At 40.7% G+C, this 24,651-nt stretch overlaps 1 protein-coding gene and 1 long non-coding RNA gene across 8 annotated transcripts in view; one reads left to right on the forward strand and one right to left on the reverse strand.

Moving 5' to 3' along the window:
* LOC111252648 (uncharacterized) overlaps positions 1 to 20,783 on the forward strand; it is a 22,523-nt gene extending 1,740 nt beyond the window's left edge. The window contains exons 1-8 of one of the 7 annotated variants that reach the window (XM_086992444.1): positions 3,525 to 4,430; positions 11,586 to 11,970; positions 13,129 to 13,458; positions 14,589 to 14,678; positions 15,823 to 16,037; positions 17,742 to 17,874; positions 18,031 to 18,146; positions 18,330 to 20,783. In XM_086992444.1, the coding sequence (XP_086848570.1) occupies positions 11,809 to 11,970; positions 13,129 to 13,458; positions 14,589 to 14,678; positions 15,823 to 16,037; positions 17,742 to 17,874; positions 18,031 to 18,146; positions 18,330 to 18,546 (1,263 nt within the window). In that variant the 5' untranslated portion in view covers positions 3,525 to 4,430; positions 11,586 to 11,808 and the 3' untranslated portion in view covers positions 18,547 to 20,783. The other 6 variants (XM_022810869.2, XM_022810868.2, XM_086992445.1 and 3 more) reach the window with 6 other exon arrangements.
* An 844-nt stretch (positions 20,784 to 21,627) lies between these two features.
* Positions 21,628 to 24,289, reverse strand: LOC147754787 (uncharacterized). The gene is made up of 3 exons (XR_015329904.1): positions 24,103 to 24,289; positions 23,205 to 23,292; positions 21,628 to 22,141 (listed from the first exon to the last, which is right to left on the reverse strand). It is a non-coding gene; the product is annotated as an uncharacterized LOC147754787 (long non-coding RNA).
* Positions 24,290 to 24,651: the final 362 nt, after the last annotated feature.

Consider the following 24,651-nt stretch of genomic DNA (forward strand, 5'->3'; position numbering starts at 1 on the left):
AACTGACACTAATACAAAGTTGAGTACAAGTACTATAAAATGTCACCACGATCCTCCATGATCAGCCTAACTGTACATATGTACTAGCTGATATCATGATTTATGCCATTATGGTATAATTTTGGTATTTACGACAATGTAAGTTGTAACTTTTAAACTGCAGGGATCTGAGGATGAAGCTGGTGGAGGATATACGGGAGTTCGAAAGTCGTATTGATTTTTCCGTAACGAAGCGTTTGGATTCCGTTTTATATTCGGAATCGCTTAAAGCTAAAAGGACGTAGCTAAACTAAACCCTTAAAAACAGTTTTCCAGCCTTTTATCAAACAAGAGTACTTTCCGAGCTATTACAGAGTTTGCCTTGAGTTTCTTCCTCCAACGACCAGACATTGAAACATTGAGTACATGGTAAACGGTCACCAATTTCTTTACATCAAACATGACTCTCCCGCTTGAGACTGATTAACGCCTCGCATTTCTGACGTTAGATCGTTTGGTGTCTTTAAGACGGATCGATCAACTGAAACGAGTTTAGTAATCAATCATAGCCACTATTCGATAGATACTTTCTAAATGAACGCCAGAAAATATATTGCTTTAAAGTTGATCAACCAGATTTTTTAGAAACGAGCTCATAGAAACGTATCATGATGCGCAAGCAAGTACCGATCGTGAAACCCCTATTTCCTGTCTACTCTGACTTTAGTTGCTATGAAGCCATTTAATAAATACAAGAGCACTTCATTGCTGACATGAGGCCATAATATCATTTCATATTTGATATGACCTACTTTCATTTGTTTACAACGGATTGAACCGCATGAATGGATCGCGTTCCCGAAGATGAATGATCTGACATCTTTTATAATACCTATTGCATCTAGTTGTTTTACTTAATTATATTATGGAAAAGATGTCTAGAGTATATCTGACGAGTTCTTAATTGGCGCTTATAGAATAGCATTTTTAAAAATTGTATACATATACATGTGTACAATCCTTAAAAATATATTAAACGCAGGCTGAGGTAATGTTGCATTTCAGTTTACCCTTTAGCGAACTGCTTAGAACTTCTACGAAGCATGCCCCTCTATAATTAGACGAATGTCGGGCCCATGGGGCGAGTTCAAAATAACCTGTTCCCTCAAATGGCTCTTCCAGAACTGAATGTGTTGAAAATAAATTTTTTTTTAGAAGAGCACACGCAAAATTCGTCTATCGGCTATCCGAGACGACAGACGTGTTACAGTTTGGCAAACGATACATTTATTATAGAGAGTGCGTCTTCTTACCGATGCCTCTTCGAAATTGCCCCGTGAATTTTCCCACTACGTAATGTAGCTCCGTTTCAGTGTGTGTTCGATTATCGTACAAATAAAATTCTTTTACCTATCTTTATACGGTATTTACGACAAGAGCAAGTGATAAATGCAAGATATATGCATGCATATATAAAAACAGGATCATTCGGTTTCAGTCTCCAAGGGATGTCATAGCCCGTGCGAGACAAAAAAACAACATAGACGTGACATTATATCTTGATATGACTGAAATATACAAATGAAAGCACGTTTATTTGAAACAGTAGGACAACGGACATCAATTCTTGACTTGGCCTTTCGTCGTTACCCCATGCCGTGTCGTGCCATATGGCGTGACTGCATTTATGCTATATGACGCACGTTTTTTTGGTGAAAAATTAGACTGAACTTACCATTAGTAAGCACATTTACTTTTAGATTACCTAAACAAACACGATATGGTACTGAACAACAGATATTTTCAACGACTGTCTATTTGAGATACCTTCTAAATGATTTCTTAAGTTGTGAGATAGACTTAGTTTTTTGTATGGTATCATAATACACTCATGGCTGGTTTAACTTTTAAATATTCTTATTTAAATTATTATTATTATTTAAAATGCATTTCTTATGATTTCAAAGAACGAAAAAAGACGAAAAGCATACTTATAATTAGACTTTAGAGTAAAACAAACTGTTTGCAATTCTGGCTAAGATAAGTATGAAGGGCCGACAGCAGGTCAGGATGTCTAAGGTATCACATTTGGGCCACGCTTGTCACATCAATGATTGTAAAAAAAAAAAGTAAATTCTCTTATTGGTAATGAAGCTTCGATGTTTTCCCAAATAGCGATCTATGTTTATGCCTTTTCTGTTTATCAAGACAGAATACAAGCTAGATATTCGCTTGAAATTATATATTACGTATATTGGGCAATAAGGTACCTAAGAAAGGGAAATATGATAATTATAATGCGACATACGGTAATTAAATGCGCCCTATTTAGCCTATAATGTTTAATAATAGTCTAATGATATATTATCTTATACATAATAATTTTTTTTTTTTACTAAAACATGTCTTCTGCTTACCCTTTAAACCCGACTCCATGAAGTGGACTATTTATCTCTTTGCCCTCACGTTATAGGAATAGATATACGAACGTCATGGATGGTGTTGAAGATGATCAGAGAAAAAAGCGAAGGCAAAATAAACATAACAAAAGGAGATTGAATTGGGCCTAATTTCTAACAGATCGTTATATTTGAAGTAAAAGCTCAAAAAAAACCTTTATTGGCGCCCAATATGTTATCAGGGTTTCAAAAACAATGCTTGGCATTTCGAAAGTATAACAAAAAAATGCTATGACAAAGACATTTTTGTTAAAATTTATCTCATATTGAAAATTCGATCGAGGCAGACATATGATTTCAGCTTGTAGCTCGCGGCGAAACAAAACTTACCTTTAAGTTAAAAATGATAGTCCACATAATACATATATATCAAGAAGCACTGCCATACTAAGTATACAAAAGCAGTTATGGTTCAAGAAAGCAATGAACATAAATAGAGGTGAAATTCTCACAATACGTAAAGCCTTATATCCCCTTACAATCTTTCCAAGTTTTCCACAGCCTCAACTACTGCGTACGCATACTGTGCGTAAAAAGGCTTTAGCTTTTGCTATGTTACAGAAACGCTCCGAATATGATGTTTATGGATGTCGCTTGATACACTCAAGGGACTGCTCACTGCCGCTTACTTGGTACATTTAGGATAAAGCCTGCTATTTACCTGGCGTTCTCACGTACGACAAATCAAAACGCCACCTGGCGGGGTCACAGGTTTAGCTCGGGAGACGACAGACTGGTTGACCGACTCCCCGAATGGCTTGTTGGCAGCTCGTTCTCCCGATGATCGCGCGTTGCACAGAGAGACTCGTTGACCCGGTCCACAAAGAATGGCCTTCCAGTAGGATATTGCCTAGACAGCCTTGAACGTACCGCAGTGGATGTGGGGGAGGGTGGCGCCGCAGATAGGAGCAAAGGGCTGAGAACCGAGGGCCGACATCGAACTCAGCAGGCAAGCCTGCTGCACGACGGCTGACAGAAAAGGGATACGCAACTTCTCTTTCCTACGCCGGCGGCTGAGGGTCGTCCAAGAGGTTGCTCTGAAGTAAGCCAGCTCGCCATCGTTTTCGAAGCATCAGGTTGGTTTTTGGTTTCTGCTACGGCCAGCAAACCTTTCGTTTTCGTAATAGAACTAGGAACAATAGCATGTAGCAAGCCGCCAAGAGTGTATTGTACATCCGACGCTGTCACGCCGCGTGGACACTTTCAAATGTTGTCAACTTAATAGCAGCGTACTATATATTAGTAGTGTGTGTCTGTAGGGACCGTTTAGACTACTAAAGAAAGCTAATTCAAAAAGAGTTAAAGTAGAAAAAAAGCCGCAGCGTCAAGGCCACTTGCAGGTGTTACCACAAATATCTTGTGTATAAGGCAACGCAATTTATACCGAAGGCGACTGTTAGCCAGCCACCAGTCGACTATCGAGAACGCCAACAACGCTGCCAACTGCAGGGAGGCCGGTGAACGAACAGTTTATGCCTTTAAAGCTGTTTCCCGTTCTAGTTTTCTTGACATTGGCGGCTATACCGTTGCCATACAGTTTTTGCATGAGAGGCACAATAATGTAGTGGTGCCAGGCAGCCTCAAATAAGCCACCAAAAAACGAAATTCGCGTTTTGGACACACGGCCCGCGGAGCTCTTGATCATCGCGTCGGTTCTGTAACATTCCAGAGCGTTTTCTGTTTGACTGCACACCTCTGTAAGTGTAATCGAGGCTCTTGTTACACCACGAGTCACAAGCCTCTGTCGCTAGTCGGATTCAGTTTCGGCGTCGCGGGATCTTGCCGTCTATGCGGTCAGGCCCGCGTGAAGTATCATTTACTCGTGGAAAGGCTAAGCTATTACGGCCTACGGTGAACTGGCGCCAAATCCATTGTTCCCCTCGCTTTAAACGTTAGCTTATCCGTAAAGGTGCTGCTGCGCGCCTAGGGCGGTCAAAACAGCAACAAAAGCCGAGAGTCGGCCATCAACCGCTAACGGACAGCAACCCTTGGGTGAGTACTTATAACTATTCGATAAATTGCACCAGCGAAAACCAAATATGTCGAGTTACAAGACTATTCGTGTCTTGCACAGCGAATACGATCAGGAATCTTATCGGCCTGAATCATGGCACCGTTTTTCTGGGACCCAACGTCCTCTTCCATAACCAATTGATCCTTGGCGAATTAATTTCACTTCCGGCGAACTCCAGCTTGGCAGTATACACCCTTATTTGTATGCATTTATCCGCTTGTGGTCATCTGTGCAATTCTGTATATCTATTAACGTGTGCCTATATGCAAAGTTTTGGGGTGGCAAATCAGGAAACATTTGATGTTATTATTGTTGGAATGTTTTGCTTTAGTCTACTTCTCTGCCTATCTGTTCATTTGCATCTGTGTTGAATTACTGGCCCACACACAGGCGAAATCATCCTCACTTTAGCTTCTCTAGCATGTACCGGTGTAATAATTAACTGATCAGCAAAGAAGTTTAGCGTTCAATATCAACATATATGATCTAAGTGTAGCTAACCATTTACCGGCGGCAATGGACGGCTAAAGAATATTCAGTAATTTCTTAGTTCCTTCATTGCCGATTATACCGTTTGGCCTAACGAATACAACCTGAACGTTCCTCCTCCAACTTTTCCTGCTTCTCTCCGGAAAGGCAACATGAGTTTGATCTCGTTTTTTAGGCCACCTAGCTCATACAAAGGCTCTTTGTCTTGCGGCAGGATTTTTAAGGAGAAATCCGTCTTTCTTTCTTCTTCAGCTCTTTTTCCTTATTGTTCTTTCACAGAGACACACATGCACGCAACAAAACCTCGAGTACATTGTAGAATTGATGCTAAGACTAAAGAAGCGTCTCTCAACCTAGCGATCAATAACAGGAGCGAATCTAGGGTAGCCCGCACACCGTGGAACACATTAACCCTGTAGTTTTCAGTTAGAGGTGATGGTAACGGATACGTATGCCCTGAACGCGCCGGTGGTACGCTACAATGACGAGGGTAACCTCTGCTCATGCTTCGTGCTATATGCTAGGTCTCCTAGCACAGAGCAGACTAGACCTGATTGTAATTGCCATTTCCTGTCTCAGTGTGGTTGCCTGTACAGGTTTTTCTCTGGTTACGCTTCCCTTGCGGCCAGTCAATCGGTGTCAAAGTGAAAGCAGTGGGCGGCTTTGAAACACAATGACCTTACATTCATTTAGACAAATTAATTAGTTGTAATTAATTGTTGACGACGACAGCAGGTTGACTAAGGCGGCTTCCAAAGAGCAACGACTCACTCTACTTTCTGGACGCGTCTGCTCCTGTTTGGTTCTTCCTGCCACGTCTCACCTGAGGCGTCTTCGTCCCCTGGAACAGTTGTTTGCGTCGGGCTCGATGTAATCTGCCATCGACCAACGGCTGGTCGTGGACTGCTCCTACCAAACTGTGTTCCAGGACCCAACCTTTTGTAGAAAATTGAGCATTAACAAGGCTCTGCATATCATTCGATTGTGCAGGGGTCCAGTGAGAAATTTCAATAATACACACGGGTGTATAGGGACACGCTCTGTGTGCCCGTTTGTTTGGCATGACTTCCAAACCACATACACCAATAGGTAAAAATATTTGACGAGCTACGGTCTATAATGAAATAGTTTAAGAATTTAGCTATTTTAGTTTGTTTCGCTTTTCCAAGAAATTTTAGTATTTAGACATACAACATACATAATCCACTTTTCTCATTATCTAGTTTTAATAGCAATAATAATAGGAGCGAAGCTATTCACTACTACTCCTTCGATTCGTTCTCGATAGACTCTCGAACTCCTAAGGACTATCGGTAAACATCTATCTACGCCCTATACGTCATATAATAATAGGACAAAAAAAATAATTCCTCGAATTCAAGGATTACTATACAATAGGCCTTCAGTTGATAAAATTTTAGGCCCAGTTGCTAACAGATCGGATACTATCCACCGTAGCTAAGCCTCTACCTTTTTAAATTTCTTTAAAACATATTGTTCTACTATACGGCATGCTCCGACGGCATGTCACTTATCCAGATAGCGCGTGACATAGCTACAGAAGCTGACGTCTTATCATTCTTATTCTGACGATATCTTTGATGCGAATTATACATACAACAAATTTCGGATGTCTATCTAACCCTAATCATCAAATGACCTCAGTCTGGCATCATTATCAGCATCAATTCGATAGAGAATCTTATCTGTGGTCTATAGTTTCCAATGTTCGATGAACGCGAGCTCGCCAGCACGCGCCTAATCGCATAATGAACTACCCTCGTATATATAGAGTAAATATTGTACATAACAGCATCTCTAAGGTAGAAATGAAGCAACGTAGTACGAATCATTCTAATATATGTAGGTACACCTTTATTAACTGTAGGGACCGATGAAGAGTGCCGAAGAGAGATGAGTGCGTGGGTGGATTACGCATGAGGACGCTCTTAATGTGCATAGGATATAACTTAATTCGCATCCTTTTCTAAAAAAAAAAAGCCAGCTCTCTCTAACGGCGGCAATAGACTTTATACTATTCCCGTCGCAGGGTTGCGCGCAATCTTTCTGCCAGCTCGACGCGGTCCCACCTGCTACTCCGCCCAGACGACTAAATGGAGCGTCAAACATGCCGATCAAGTCTGTCCAGTTGGGGTGGACGGCCACCGACAATGGGAGCCGTCACGGTAGCGGAGGCAGTCCATTTTGACACGCACACTGTAGGGAAAACAGCAGACGCTCGAAAGTTCTGTTCAGTTTCTGTCGATCAACCAGTAGCAAAAACGGCTGGAAGCTAGAGCTTTGTGCTTGCGCTAATGGCGGTAGGCGTGAATGAGGCCAATGAGACAAACAGAGCAAAGGATCGGAGCACAGAAAAACAGAGATACTGTGAGAAAAAGATTTAAAGAGGTCCACGAATAACGGTCAGTCAATAGCATGGCTTTGGATAGGATCACACAGCCAAGTCGGATTACTGTTGAACACATAATCATCTGAGGACCGCGTTTGCCTTTAAAGGAGACTAGTCAGATCTTTGCCCCAACGTGTCGTTTTCATCGGCTGCAGGCACTGGTAGAACAGTGTAAACACGGAGCGCTTCTTTTCGTTGTGCCCCATACAAATTACTATCACAACAGTTCTCGTCAATATAGCGCATGACAGCGGGCTAATATTATCTCAGATCTTGTTTGTATTTATATACGTATACTTATTGTTTTCACATGCATTATGCAACATACAAATGCATCTTAGATCGGTGGATAAACACTTTCTTTAAAAAAGTCATCTGCAACTTACAGCATTTACAAAAGTTACGCTATCTGCCAGTTAGTTATTAAGTGGGATACAAACGGGTCACGTCCATTTTTTCTATCCCATACGGTTGCGTGATGCTCTTAACATCCGTCCATAGTTCTATTACACCAAACAGATGTACAGATCCAGTTCTCCGGAAGGAGGTGAAATACAACGCATTGTAAGCGGTAATCGTGTTATATAGTCCTTATCTAGTATAACGTCAAGCTATAATATATAAACGAGTACCATTTTTTTTTTACGAAACTATTACAATCCACACTGGTTCTTAGACACTTTGACACTAAACAAAATTGTAGGACCGACGATTTTTCAAGAAGATTGTCTTGGACCGATTTAAGATACATATCTCTAAAAGTATATGAAAACTGCTTAGAACTGCAGTTATCATTAACTTAATAGTACTCTACTATACAATATATGTACGTGTTTTTAAATTTCACATTGCTTAATGCAGATTGCTTTATGAACGATCGTTAGACACGATCATGACTGCAGGAAGAGAGTACTGAAGAGAAGACAGAAGCTGTGTGTGCGTGTGTGTTAGGACAGAACCTTATATGGGTATATACCCCATTTCTACACAGCCCATTTTTCTCCCACTATCTTCTTCCGCCAATTAGGTGACAACTGTCCGCGATTAGGCATTAAAGAAACAAGGAATTACCGGTTATGGCAAAAGCAATAGGACTGCAGAGAATTCCTTATGATAGCGTAGCTTGTACCATACAATTTAGCGGTTCCAGCTCATGCGGGTTCTAGCTGCAGCTAGGTCGCTGAAATAAGGGCTGACCAAATCGAACCATTTTACCATTCGTAAATAAGTTCTATTTTTCAAAACACAAACAACAGTCGATAAGTGCACGGGTAGCCTGCCTTCAATTGTCGGATGAACGCAATGCTATAACTAATAGTGGGCACGTACCTACGTGTTATCTAAATATGAATGATAGTTATGTCGATATATTACCACGGATTTTTCACGGCAAGCCAAATCCTTCATCTAGGGTGTTCAATATTGAGGTCACGTTCCTCGATTTTGCAAAAAACCTGTTCAGATTACTTGTTGTAAGCTTTTTGCGATTATCATCAGGTCAAGTCAAAATCTAGAACCTGGCAATCAAATGGCTTCAAACACAATTTATTATACGCAACGGGGTGTGTCATCCAACGTGCTTTTTGTGAAATAAAATTGTTTCTGTCCCACAACACGGCCGCAGCACCTAAGCGAATACCTACAGAGTGCATGGAATAGACTACCGTCTATATATACGATCACGTCTACATACGTGGAAATTGTCAAGTTTCCATCCAGCAACAATGGAATAACTTCTAGGTTATCTTATTGGTTATGCCTAGCAGCGCACGGCGCCTATTTTAACGATAACCAAGAGCTGTAGATTTTATTGCCGAATAATAAAGAACTATCGTCTTCAACAGAACAATTACGACATTCTAAAATTAAATTATTGTTTACCAAAAAAGTACCAATATTGGTACGGAATGATCTGTTGAGCAAACCGATTAGAATTTAGTGCTTGGAAACGAGTGCCAACATGCCCGGTATATAGCATTTCATTATTTATAATATAAAACGAAATTGGCTGCTCCGGTAGTTGAAACACCAACCCGTATAAACGTAACATGCCTTTTACCATGTTGAACTAGTTTCGACAGGCCAGAGCTGCCTGACGCAATATTACTGCCCAAACGTGATAACATTAGAACTCTGCACGATCCATTGACACCTGCTGCACGAAAGGTCAAACAGTACCTACTTGTCTTATTAGGTCTAACCAATCTAATTATAGGCCTTTGTAGTACGGCGCCCAACGTAAAAATAATTACGCCTATGGACACTGTAAACGGTATTCATACACGTGAATATCCTTGACGCGTCCATACCATTTAAGCTATTGAAATTTAATTAGCATATAAATGTTGTCTGCGCCCGCAGTTCTGATGGCGCGCCACCACTCATAGTAAAACATTGAAAAAACAAATAAGATTTATGGTAATGCGAAGACATATTAGTTTCAACATTTCGTCTGTAAGTGGCATGCCACAACATGTCAAATACAACTAATTTACTGAAGTAATAAACCGTGCGGTTGTCAGTTTATTCAGTATATTGATTGCAGATTTAACAAGTTGCCAGCATTGCTAGCCAGCTTCTACTGCAATATAACATTGCGTTTCAGAAAATAGACTTATTTCGAATGTTCGATTAAACATAAGGTTTAAACATCTGACCAGAACTATATTGACATGATATTACTCATCCAGTAGGCCTTATTTCAGGACATCGTGTTACCCGTTATTACGTGTTACGCCCGTAGATTGCAGTTTCTATCTAAAATAATTATACGTTTGTTAAGATAGGTCTGTGTTCGGCTTGTTGTAATACAGGCCAAACATTATCTTTTTAAGTTTTTTTTTTTAGAATATGCTTGAAATTACGTCCGTAGGCTAACTGCTGAATCTCGCAGCCTTGTTTCAGGTTTTTAAACCACACTTAAATCAGTTAGTATGTTTAGACTCCCCTTCCTAAGGTAGTTCATACTCCAGCTAAATCCTGAAATGAAGAGACGGAAATGAAACGACCCAGTGTGTGCACTCAGTATTAACCGAATTGATCTTTTTTTGCTTGGAAATGCCGTCATTATACCAATTTGTATTATTTCCACATATCGGCATTGGAGCTACAGGGTGCTAACGTAAGCCGCTTAACCATTTCGTCTGTTTAATACCTAAGCTAGCAACTCAGGCACAAAGTAGGCTCACTGATCATAGCATTTTTGCCGCAGTTCCGACGTCCTGCTTTGAGTAAATTTAGGTTACATTACGAGTCACTTCTCGAATGCAAACTGCGGAAAGTCAAAACTAAATAGGGGCAGCTGTTGGAACAGATAGATATTCACAGAACTCAACAAACGCATAGATATGTTTATACGGTTTAGCTTGTTTGTCATATTATTCCGTCTGCTAGCCAATGACACGGATAGTAGTTTCGACGCGAAAATAGCGAACCTCAAAAACAAGACTATGTTGATCATCATACGAGCCATCCATTCCGGGCCATGGATGGATGGAGTTATAGCCAACCGCGAGATGAAGTCAAGCTAAGGCTGGTCTTAAAAAAGTGCTCAGTCTAGTTGATTACTATATTGTCTGAATTAGGCTAACATCAGCGTAATGTTTCAATCGTCGAAATTGTAATAGTATCGAGTCGTAATGGTCCGGAAGATTGCGGATAACAGGCCAACGGTTGGCCTCGAGGATACCAGTAGTCAGTTGAAGGTTTCAATTTTGGGCCATTTGTCATTAGGGAAGGACGGGTCGATCAATAAAAGATGGGCCAAACCTGTTGTTCAGGTGAGAAATGCACGACCATGTAAAAGTTGACTTGAGCCCTAACGAAAGGGCAGCTAGCGTCGTATATTGCGCAGACGACTGTAGAGACAACCGTGACGGAGTACGTCGAGAGAAACCAAACGCAATGTCAACAATACCTCTATGTGAATTGAGCAAGAAACATCGTCCATCCCGTATTCATGGCGGAAACTCAAAATAACGAAACATTTTGCTATATTAGCTAGCGTGACTTGACAAAATCTGCGCCCGATGGTTTTCCATACCATCTTAATCTTTTACTCTATGCCATCTAGGTTTGCCTTTATCTTGCTTTCGTAGTATGCATACATTTACTTCTTACGGGGCTAAAATTGAAAACCACTGTGAAAATAGAAGAAAAAACAGCGTAATATATATATATAGAAAAAAAAAAGTATGGATTATATATTTTTAGCCTTATTAATAATGTCCGTTAGCTATATCTCTGAGATTTTCTTTCATGTAGCGGGCGTTTAAGGCGGAAGCTTCAAGATTGCGACCGGTGGTTCAACGTCATCGGCGTACGACGATGTCCCGCGGGTCTCCATTGAGACTTTTGAGAGCTCACCGGACGACACACCGCCGGAGACTGAAGAGAAGGACATTGAAGAGCGAGCGACAACCTCCACAGCGCCATCTCAACATCAACAACGGCAACAAATGCCTCAACACAATGGCACTGGTGGCTGCAGCACCAGCGGTTGCCACTGCAACACCGGATACGGCTGTAGCAGAAACGCCAGCGAAGACTACAAAAAGACTACAAACAGACCAACAGCGTACCAAGCGACGACCGTTGCTAAAAGCCCACAAACTAAACGGGTCAGCAAACTCACAACAAACTCAAAAAACTCACGAGCGAATTGACGTTTCAATGAAAAGTCGAATGATTCTCACTTTAATTCAGAATAAGAATCCAATTTTCGGGTGCAATCTGAAATATTTTTACCTTCATCGTAAGTGTCATATGGCTATCGTGGCAAGATATTTAATTTCCTGTAAGATCCGTTGTCCACGCTAGCATAAAGTACGTAGAGCTAGAATCTTTTGAAACAATAGTGGCTAGGAAAACCGTCTACAACTAGTTTCCACTGCAATTTAATCACGTACAGCAGGCTTCACATGGCTTGTAAAGCTCACATCCTGGAACTATTCCTGACAGGATCGACTCAACCGTTCCCTCCATAAAATGAAGTAAGCAACACTCAGTTTGTTTCATTTAATTGGATTTGCCAATGTCGTCATCCAATCTTAGGTTGCATTAGGCAAAACTGATGAGCTAAACGCATAATTAGGGTACTCGTAACAGAAATACAGAACGGAAAGTAGCGACTAACGTATAAAATATTCACTATAGACCAGAGAAAACACAGAAAAAAAACATTGGCCGAAAAACCCGCAGTATAACTATTGACCCTATACCTGAACGAGTAGCTTAGCTTGGCCTAACTTTGTTCACGTAAAACTTTTGCGGCCCGAACGAGTCGAAGTAAGTTGATTACAACGAAGGATGTTTTGTACGCATCTAACCAAGTCAAACGCGAGACCACATTTGTATATGACGCGAGATGGATTCCAAAGTCCAATCCACATTTCTTACTTTGGAATGTTTAACCAAAACATTTGATACGGGCGCGCCCTTCATAGTGCTTTATCTGTAATTTTATGTATTAGCAAAATATAGAAGATTTGAGGAGAATAATGATAGTTCAGAGTATCCCGTGCATAAAATCAGAAACACAGATGTATCCTTTTACGAAAGTACGTATGTATGTAAGGATGCAATGAAGAAAACGAGAATACTTATCGGTTGTTACGTGTGAAGACAATGTCATATCAGAATAGTTTTTCCACATATTAGGCTATATGGAGTAAAATAGAACAACAGATTTTCAAAGTGGTAGTTCTCTTTTGTTCATGTTATATGGCGATGCTATATATCTATTTCGATCTGAAGGTCACTTTCTAATGTCGTTGTAGACGCCGATGGCGACGTGCTCCCAGTGGTCTACTGAAGAAGAGAGTCCAAGTCATCCTGTGCCTCGGCTGACACCCACCAGCCCCTCGCCAACTCGGAGCCCTCCAGACCGCAACAAAACGAAAGGGAATAGTATTGGTCAGGGAGAACCTGTGGACGGGGGTGGCGCTAGTGACCTTGGTGCCCCCAACCTAAGGGGCGGCGAACAGGGTCGACGAATCTTCCGCGAGCGGTTTCATACAATGACAACGATTGATAATGACTCATCTTCCGGCGAAGACCAAGATGAAGAGGCTCGTATAATCAAAGAAAACCCTCTGGTGCTTGTCAAGGTATATTGATGTACGGCTCTCTACTCTAACATTGCATGGAAATCACCTAAAATCTGCGCCTACGATTACCTCCGGAAAACAAGGAGTTGCGTGAATAGTATTTTTATAACCCATGTAAGAGAGCTAGCTTTTGTTGGGGCTCTATGCAGTACTCTTTAAGAATTCACTAGATTTTACATAATGCCGATACAGTAAGACAATGTTTATGATATTCGGCAAGATCAAGCTTGGCTGCCCTTGTATGCAGTAGCATCTGCAATTCGTTCCTTATTGATCTCGTCAGTGTGGCTTCTATTACCGTAGTCTCTCGGAACAAAAGGGGAGACAAAAGGGCGGCTCCTCGAGATCCCCTTATTCTGTGACGCAGCATTGATATTTCAGTGCAAAATAAAGGACGACGATAGATAGGGCATTTAAATGCTTCTCAACTCTATTAGCATTAGGACCCTGCTAATTTGGACGAGAAAGAACAATGAGCACAAAGCCAATCAGTGTGAGCGTACTGTTCAAAGCACAATAAATCAAACTAAAAAAAACCTAGGGGCTACGACGTCTAACAGAACGGAGTTTACCAGCAGAGCTAAAGCGTATTCCAAGTGGTCTATGCACGTTAACCAGGTCTCCTATCTAAACAGATCTAAAGAGGTACTATCGAACAGGTGGTATTATTACCTGCATAAGAGTCTGCGTTGATTCTATGATTCAAGTTGCCTGCCTCTAGTTGACATTTGATTGGTATTTTAAATTGTTTGTTTGCAAGTGGAATGTAATTAAACTTGAATGTTCAGAACATTAGAGGATTGTTGTAACTTTTCCGCGCAAAGTGAGCCCCATAAGTGCACTAGAAGTTTCCAAATTTGGAAATTCTTGGTCATTGAAAATGTGTATACACCGGCGAAATCAATAGATTCAACCCAACTTAAAAATGATTCATTTACACTTTATGCTACCCGTTACTAAACGCGTAGTAACGGAACCAAGGGGTTCGTAAACTACAAGTGTCTTTCAATTGATCACTGGTCTGTTACTAAGTTTTTATAGTTTTAAGTTAAGACTTACTTATATTATACGAAACAGCCAGTGCTGTAATTAGGGAAGACTAATTTCGCCATTGTTCCTGTACGTTTCAGCAAGCGTCTGAACTACTTGAAGATGAATTGGATGAAATGGGTAGCATAGATAGCGATAGCACTGCGCAGGATGCTCTTGTGGCTCTCCAGGTAAAGCATATTACGTCACGCAGTGTTTTACATAATATACATGAAGAACGTGACTTATCGAAGAGTTATATAGAACTACATAGGAATAAGCAGTAGCAACAGAAGAAGAAGATCTGAATGGAACATAATATGAATACGGACTTACCCCCCCCCCCCCCCACTGATGTATGAGTGTTTGCCACTTTTGTTGCGCTTTCTAAAATTGCAATTCATTGCTATACAGTTGATCTTCCCTGCGGATTTTTGCAGCAACGCTATAAATGCATTATGGCATGCAGCTGTTTTCATTATTGGTATAATTCGAAAGATTATGATATCATTCTTCATGAAACATTTATTCAATCGCAACTATTCGATTCTTTCATTAAGCTACGGACAGCTTCATTGCCTGCTTGGGTCGTATGTAAGCGGCAGGTCGATGTCGGTAACGGTCGGTCACGATCTCATTAGTTAGGAGAGATGATTTAGGTGAACCTCACGGGTCGTACTAGGTAATAAAACGATGTCATCATAACAGTGACGCTACGAAGTTAACTATTTACTGAATGTTGTTTATGGGCACACAGGACCAATTTGCAAACCCGATACGTTCTACGTTCAGTCATTCACGTGCGTGTTATCGACGTAGCGAATATGACGTTTTTTGCGAAAAACAAAAGCTTCAGATCATTTGAAACCGAAACCTGGCTTGCTCGTCGGCAACAGTTTTGTGGGGGATGGGGTATTCCAACAGTTGGCAGCCATACACCTTAATACGTATCTGATCTGTAGAAGTGGTACAGGTCAATCCCTCCATATTATAAACGATCGATCGCCTTGCTTGGAATGACATACTTGCGGATAGATTTTTCAAACTATAGACATCTCAAACAGGAATAGATAATGCAAAAGGGAACATTCTCGCCAAGTATTAGCGAGATGTTGGAGATGATTTGACGATTTACCAGATTTGGCCGACCAATATCTTACACACAGAAACTAACTCCTACAGCATGATGAAGGATCGAAAGAGGCTATGTAGTATATTATCAATCCAAAGCATTTTCGCCCATTTTAAGCTAGATGCATGAAATCAATTTAATATCGAGAAGCGGACTTGCGAATGATCGCAATAAACATACAAATATTCAATTGGCTTCTATAGGTAAAGCTACATTCGGCCAAGAACGATCTGCTGTTTGTTCAAGGACATCACAAAATGACTCTACGGGGCCTGCACCGCGAAGTGGAACGTTTGCAAAAAAGTGTTCGGGAATTACAGTTCGCTCTGATCACACAGGGATTGACGCTGGTTGACGAAGAAGCCTATCAGAAGCGACTGCGGCAACTAGAAACCAGTCTCAATTACTGGTCAACGAGGTCTGTTCAGCAGGAGTCTGATAAGGACACTAGCAAAAAACCGATCTTAAATCTTAAAACGAACGTACAAGTGTTGTCATTTTGCAAAGTCCTATCTAATATTGGCCTGAACAAACGACGTTACGAACTGAAGAGCGAGGGTATAATTTCTACATTCTACTATTATTGTTTAAGGACTACTTAAAGGAGTTATTGCAAATATGATATACACTCGGGTAACTGTCCCAGACATTACGTTTGATTATCTGATTTTTTTCTATTAAAATCAAGTTTACGACGAAGTCGATACTCAAAGAAGTGGTGATAAAGGCTGCTGAACGGAACGTTCTCCCTAACGGGACCCTGATGCGCCAAAATTCATTCTGCCACTGAATGTTAGATCTACGTAAGAACGACTCTTGCTAGATTTTACCAGACTTAACTTGAAAATATGCCCAGTTACGGGACAATGTAAGATATATTTGTGTAGAAGAGAATCTACGTTTTTCTTAGTTTCCGCCTACCTAAAGTCAACTGAATACGCGTAGGAGCGAAGTAGACGACTTATGGATATTTTACAATTGAGGCAAGGTTACTAGTAAACATGTTAGTGTAGCGGCAATCTAAGAATTAAAAGTAAACCTCTCCCTTAAGTCTAAATCCCACCGAGTGTTCAATCAGCATATACTTTTCTTGTCCGTGGGGACAAGCCTGTGTCAATACGTTGGGGAAAGTAGTTGGTTCCTCAACGCTGATGTCGGATATCGTCATAGCATGCGATCTTTAAACATAACACAGGCAAAAATAGAACAGATGAGTTTTTAAGGATCGGGTTTTCACACATTCAAAAGTTTCTAGCTAAAGGCCATTTTATGCGGACATTATAGGTTCGTACGCGGTAAAATAGTTCAAGAATATTGGAGAGGCAAATATGCATAACGAGCGTTTGACAAAAAACTTCTCAATTGACGAGCGCAAAATCCTCGTATTGTACTTTCAGCGCACATATAAAGAATTTTGTGAAGCAACAATTGTTATCCTACAACAGCAGGCTTCACTTCAACTAGCCAAAAATTGCTAAAATTTCATCTCTAGAAGGTCTAATCGTAAAGGGAGAGATCGACGACCCTGGCACCTGCGTCAAGTATCGCCAAAAGTTTCGTCCAGCCGAACTTAGGCCTGTTTGCCTTGCATTTTGTGCGTCAATGTGCCTATAGGAATCTACATAGTACACGTGCAGGTTTTACCAGGATCATTTGGCCAGGAGTGATCGAGTACCGTTCTCTACCTGCTATCCCCCTGAAATAACAAGAGAAATTATCGTATTTTTCGGAGAGTGCTCCGTTACAGTTGCTAGATTATCTCCCCCAGGTTATCCTGAACATGATATGATTCAAACATGACAGAGAGCTAACATAGTTTGATGGCACAGTGTAGGCCTAATCGAACACGCAATCTGACTCATCGACTCAATATCCGCCCCTGCCGCATAATGTTGACACCCAAGTGATATCTTTAGAATAATATGCCATTATTTCCCTTCAATATGGAGTTCCATTTCGCGTTTGAAATAGCGCATATACGCAGAGAATATATGGATGAAAAGGGCTGCATGTACGGTTTGTTAGTCAATACTGTCTAGTATATATATATATATATATATATGAGATTCCTTCCGCGTTTCGTTTGCACCTGCCCTTCATTTCGTGTTTGTTTTCTCTTTAGATGTAATTATCTTCGTAACCAAGTGACGGCATCAAACAATCAAATTGTGCAGTTAAATTATCAGATGCAGCGGCGAGAGGACGAGCTTGACGCGATGATTCAGCAACGCGACCGGAATATCGCACTTCTCAAAGTGAGCTGATGGACGTTAAGCTTCTTGTCAACCATAGACAACGTCTTACTATACCGGTTCAATATTACACCATATGGTGATGGCTACTTACTTTGAAAATAATCATTAGGCACGATAGTATTTTATAGTGATTTTATTTTACTGTCTGTCTACTAGCGCGAATTGGAGCTTAAAAGCATCGAAGTTGAGGTACTTCGTCAGGTAACAGAATCCCCGCCTGCGTTGATTGACGATCGCCCACCTCTCAAACGAGCTCATTCAGACGTTAGCAGGTGGGTGAGCTATAAGATCATGAAAAAAAATGGTTGAAATATCTTGCGGACACTACGCGAGACAAGTTCTTTGGATTATACCAACAGTTCTGTTCACGGCCAGGTAATTACGACTGTAGCAAAGATCCAATGAGACAGCGGAAAATTATGCATGTTCTATATTGTTTTGCTACGTATTTTCAGAGGCTCGACAGATATACGCAATTGCACGCCTCCACAGGCTCCGCGAACTCCACAACATCGACGCAAGATGCTCCGCCTCCCGTTGTTGGTATCCCGAATGCTTACGATGTCTGCGTACAAAAAGAAGCCACCAGTGGCAAATGCTGCCGCATGTACCCAGCAAGCGTCACCCAAATCTCGTCAAGTCGCACAAGCGAGAAATAAAGAAAGAGCCTAAGGGACCTCGCTTGCCATTCGTCTATCTTTAGCGCAGTAGAGAGAACTCACATTGTCGCATAAGGCCAACAGCAAGGCCATGGCTGTAAGGATGAGAGTGTATCCATTCTGGCCAGCTAGGCTAGGAACTCAGCCGATCCCCAGCGGCAAAAACAAAATGACCTTCCTAATTTGGCAAGCAAGAGCGGCTTGATACTGTACAGACACAAAGACACGTCTACCTACAACACGGAAACGTACTCACATGCACACATACGCCTACATATACATTATCGCTGACCCATTACTGCTACAGTCACATTTAGAATTATAGCTCATTACGTCCGATGTTAACGGGGGATCAACGTTCACATGTGTGCGGGTTCAACAACATATTCACTAAAGACGTAGCAAGGATATTCATTGAACCATTGTTACTACAAGGAAGCAATTTGGTCAAGTGTACCGACTGCTACATACGGTCATTGAGTATAAGGCAAATTACATTATATATTCATCGTAAATGTACGAACATTACAGTATGCAGACACACAATACTATTGCAATGAGAGGATCAACCGCAGTAATCACTAATTATTAATGAGTGGCTGGTATATGAAAATATCAGAACCAACGACTGGTACGTAAGGACCGATACATAGTCTCGCTTCGTTCTGACTTCGTATAAGTTATAGATTCGAGTTACACTTACCTACACTGCGGCCAGAGAAATCGTTTGAAAAACTATATTAAAAGCCACCATTAATTATATTTAGCGAGTTCCTTATGACAAAATGACAACCGGGTTTTTCTCCGGCACATCAGCAACTTTCAAACTATTACCGTTAACAAACACGCGCAGTGAAGATCCTATCGTATCGTATCCTTTTCTATTGTTACCTCGTTTACTTCAGACAGCGAATGGATGGAGCCAATTCCGCGTACTAGTCTCAACATCGAGAACTTCGATGAACGTTTAAATGATGAACGTTCACGCAGTAGTGTTATTCATAGTATTAATTGAGGTGTCAGGAATTTCTTATAGAGCGAAACAACGGTAAACACTGAAGGTAGCGCTTGCACAAATGGTTTGTAACGCACCGTGAAGAGCTGTCGTTGCGCGGTGGTCTTCTAAGCTGACCAGTTGGAGTTAATCTAGAAGATGGGTCGACCGTCCTGCAACCGATGGCCTGTAGGACTCAAGCAGCGCACGGGATCGTTATATTAGCTATCATAACGAGGCACCTAATTCAAGAGCAATTATCGCATAGTTATGTGATAATGCCCAGAGAACATCATCACTCCCAATTATAATCGATAGCATATAAACCTCCTCAGGTTGTGAGCGATCAGAACTAGCAAATCAGATTAAACCCATCATATAGGAGAAACTGAAACGCTATTAGGATCAGGCTTTTATGCAAAATAATGTAATGAACTAGTAGCTTAAAATGTGCATCACTTTCACAAACACTATGATATTCTTACGAAGCGAGGCCAATTCATCAGATAAACCAAAAGCCATATAATGGCGCACTACTTCTAACGTCAGCCAGTCACGTTAACGCCATAATAGTAGAACGTAAGTAAAAATCAGCCTCAATATCAACTCAGGCCGCTACGTCGACCTAAAACAGAAACTAACAGCAATGATTTTCATTACGTGCTGCGGACTACCTTTGCTAGTTTGTTATGCGTGTCCATATAGTGTAGATACGGGCTCCTAGAAAACAGGCAACAGACGTAAAGGACCAAACGACTCTACGTGCTATAGCCGTCAGTTGTTAAGAGATAGTACCAGTAGTGTAGATTACAGCTAAAAACTATACAAAAATTTTACTTTTGGGGACGTTTACGTAGTAAGTGAGGTATTCGCCTTCAACAGAAACGTTGTTTGTACATAACCAGGGATCTGATGATGGTCAAAGCAATTCGACTTCACAATGCTGCTAACGTTTTCTCATCTATATTCTACACTCACATACAGATCTTTCGAAAGACCGCCCAGACAAGCCAATTGTCGAAGATAAAGCTTTAGAACATTCAGTTTAGACTGTTCAGAGGTAAAGTCACGCTAAAATAACTGCGATGGATTAACGCTCTACTTTTATAATACATAACATGTATCGTCTGTACAATGTATTATCATTAGTAAGTAATAAAAAAAAAGGCACAAAACAACTATCTACAATACTATTACCTTCTACTCCAGCTTTTTTCTGTAGTATCGTTTAATCAAATAAATTTTTTAGTGATATACTTTGTTCTGTTTTTCCGTCAGCGGGTCAACTTAAGTAAATCTGAATCAAACCGTATTTGGTAAAGTTAATTATAATTAGAAATTCCTTTAAGCTGTCGTCGAACGCAGTTGCATGGATGTAGTCGAAGGGTACTGATTGGCCTTCCACTGTAATTTGGCCGATTCCGTTCATCAAGTTAATCTCAGCCTACGTTTGCGTCTGCTAGGAATTGACCATACGCGTATATCCGACTCTATAAGAACCCACGACTACTACTATTTAATTTCCACAACAAACAATAAAATTCGGGTACGATTTTTTTAGACAAAAATAAGTATACGTTCATAAGGTATTTTTTTCTTCACATACTTTATCATTATGTTTTGATGCTCACCTTTTCTTTGCAAATATTAGGATATGGAATATCTAATACGAGTAGCAAGCTTCTTAAGTGTGTCGACCCCTGAATAACAAATTATTAAGTAATTGTACATTGCGATGAAATGATATACTAGTTGTTCAAATGTATCTAACCTAACTGCCGTTTTGTTGTGTGCCAAAAAAATCTTGTTTCAGTTTTTAACGAAAAATATGCCTGAAGCCATGAGCTTAAGGTTTAATTAATAGAACTGAAGACGGCTTTAATTCAGGGCTTCGTTATCGTTATGTTGAATTATAAAATCTATGTTTTATGTCGAAAGTTAAGTCAATTCGTCTTATTGCTATATACTGGTATATATTCATTCAAAGAACTTTATTTCTGTCTGCTAATTTAGAAAAAAAGAGGACAGCAGTTTTCAATTCAAGGTATATTTACATGTAGAAACAACAACCTACGAAGAATTAACCGTATGCTCTGAAAATCCATTTTAGAAAGGCATAACACGTTTTATTTATTTGAAACTTCTTTTTGTATAAACGGTAGCATTTCTGTAGAGGCCACATCAGGTGAAGGCGGCCCACTTTGGGGTTTACACCTTTCCATCATCTCGGCCTTTCATTGAAAATTCCGACTTCGACTAGCCATTACGAATCAAGCGGTCACAGTCCCAGCAGACCCCATACTGCTTCTCATTCAAGTGAATCATTAAAAAAAACCTTATTCGAAATTTTGGCTTAATATTAACTACAGAGCTGACTTTAGAAATATTAGATTTGTCTGCCAGAATTTAGCGCTTATGATTCAGAATGGCTCTTACGAGTCGGTCGCTTTAACTTCATCCGCCCGGCATACAAGGTGGTGCGCCGGGACCTCCGTCAGCGGCTAGGCCAGCGATCCTCCGCCTAGGATAACCAGGTCGGTCAGGCCTACGCGGTCCGCCCATAGTAGGACCACCCTGCGGCGATCTTGTACTGGCAGTGAAGCCGAAAAGGGACCTGAAAAATCGACAGTCAAAGAAGATCGTGTTAGAGCATGCAATCACGGAAGCCACTTATAGACCTATGGATAAAAGGAAACGAGACGTATACGGAGTCATTTTGCTATAGAAGTCTAGCATTGTATATTACACACCTCGCATGGGTACTAGATATTACAACAAATACTTTTTGGAAACTTATGGCGTAATGTAAAGCTCGACAGAGCCAGTATTAGCCGACCGGAAACCAGATTATAATCGGGACGTTGCAATGTAGTGACAACATTGTGGGACGGACGCGATCTCATGAAAGCCATCTAGTGCAGGGTGGATGGAGCGGAGAGCCCCGGACTTGATGGTAACATATCGAAGAAGTGGATTGTGGAGGGGAAACGTGCAAGAACAATAGCCAGTAAATAAAGATATACCCCAGAGGAGCCGCACATGTGTGGTGCGACTGCTAAAGACCTATACGCGACAGAAGTTCAGGGACAAGTTTGCGGACTGCATTCTGGGTGAAGAGCTTAGGTCGACCGAGGAGTTCTTCAACTTCGTTAAGAACTACGGAGAAACATCGGCTGAACTTCCCGCAGGCCATGCGCATATTGCGCGATGAAGTAAGATCGATTTCATAGTGTTACTAGTGAACACAAGGCGAACGGCCAACTTACTAATCTGATCGCACTAGCATGGGTTAATTCGTATGTGAAGCCCACAGAGCCAACCTTGCCGAACTAAGGATAATGCTGCAGTAGGTGTATTGCAATATGTAAGTCATACAAACAACATGTACTTTAGGTACTCTGGTTCATCTGCTAGCGATATGTGCAATGATTCGTGGAAAGAGCTTCTTTTTCTATTGCAGTTACGTATTATACCATTGATTTTGAATTACATCAAACACTGAGCCAATAAAAGCACGCACGTCGCGAAACGCAGACTCAGTATAGTAGCGCGTGCTCCCAGATTTGAAGGATCTTTGAAGATTTATACGTATGTACAGTTATCTAAAAGGTGTCAAAAGATACCCTCTTTTATTTATATTAAATGTATAGTGAAAAATATGCATGGGAGTTCCTTACCTGAAGAACATCTGCACACCCTCGATAAACGCAAACACAAAGTCTACAAAGCTTGCCCATAGGGGCCGCCTTTCGACAATCTCTCCACCTGAAGTATAAGGGCGATTATCAGGTTAGTTCGCTTATAAAGAACTATCTTTGTTTTTGGTTTCACTCAACGTTCTGTGCCATTGAGTACCGGCAATAATAATAATAATAATAAAATCAATAAGAAAAGCGACGTTTACGCCTGGATCATGTTTCAGTGTTGACAAGTTCATTGCTTTCCATGTTCATCAGAAATAATTCTGTGTCTTCCACCTGAAGGTTTTGCTGTTCATGGTGATGATGATAAGCGTTACTTGTTTTTATTCCAAGAGTAACAAGGTCATAAAAATCAACAGATTGCCGCAGAGACAACACTGTCTTTATTCAAACAATAGAAAATTGCAAACGAAAAACCCCCACCTAACTTGGAAACGGCATAATTAACAATTCAACGTTCACTTATGCCCTGCCCCTAATGTGACAATGACGCCAACGAGAGAAGTGCAATGTCTAGTTTATAAAGCAACGACGAATACTTATTTTTTTTTCTTTATTTTTTTTTTAATCAAATTCGTTCACAATTGCAGAGTGGTACCAGCATAACGTTGTAACTGACGGTCAGTTTTCCAAAAAATTAATTACGGCAAACATCGAATTTAGAGACTGCTTTAATAGACTAACTATAAGCAAACATATTCCGAACCAGCACCATCTTTCATCAAAAACAAAGCCACCATAATTGATCAGATAAAATATACATAATAAACGATCGGCTACTTCTGTTTGGTACACGTCACAAATGCGCAAAAAACTATATACATGAATATCAAATAGGTTCCACATAGCACTATTGGGTGGTATTGGTACATACGCGAGTTGATGTAGACCATGATCTCAAGTCATAAGAGGAGATTTTTCCGAGAAAAAACTACATTTCTAATTTTGACGTCTATAATATGTTTACTATAAGCACTTGCAACCAACCACTAAAATGTCGGGCCCAGTATATAGCTCGGAAATGGTCTTAGCATTTGCACGCATATTGTATATATGTTGTGTAGTGTGTACTGAAAAACCTGGTGTATTCTGATCATTGGTGGAGAGGGAGCGCGCCAAGCCAACGAGGATTTGATATTTTTTTTGGGACATCTTAACACCTAAGGCACAAGCGGCTTTTAAGGACAACGAGATTCTAAAACCAACTGATAAATGTGTTCGGAACACTGTTACATAGCTAGAAAAATAAAAATAGTAATCAATCTATGCTAAGTTGCGTTTCGATTAATTTGAATTTCCTCCTGGTGGGAGGGGAACTAATTCGAAAAACGTCTGCCGTCGACCAGTCGAAGTATTATTTATAAACAGCACTAACCTCTGCAATTTCTGAAGCGTATTGAACACGGAGTGGTCTATGCTCGGA

Source organism: Varroa destructor, unplaced genomic scaffold (assembly GCF_002443255.2).
Source record: "Varroa destructor unplaced genomic scaffold, Vdes_3.0 BEIS01000006.1, whole genome shotgun sequence".
Lineage (NCBI taxonomy): Eukaryota > Metazoa > Arthropoda > Arachnida > Mesostigmata > Varroidae > Varroa > Varroa destructor.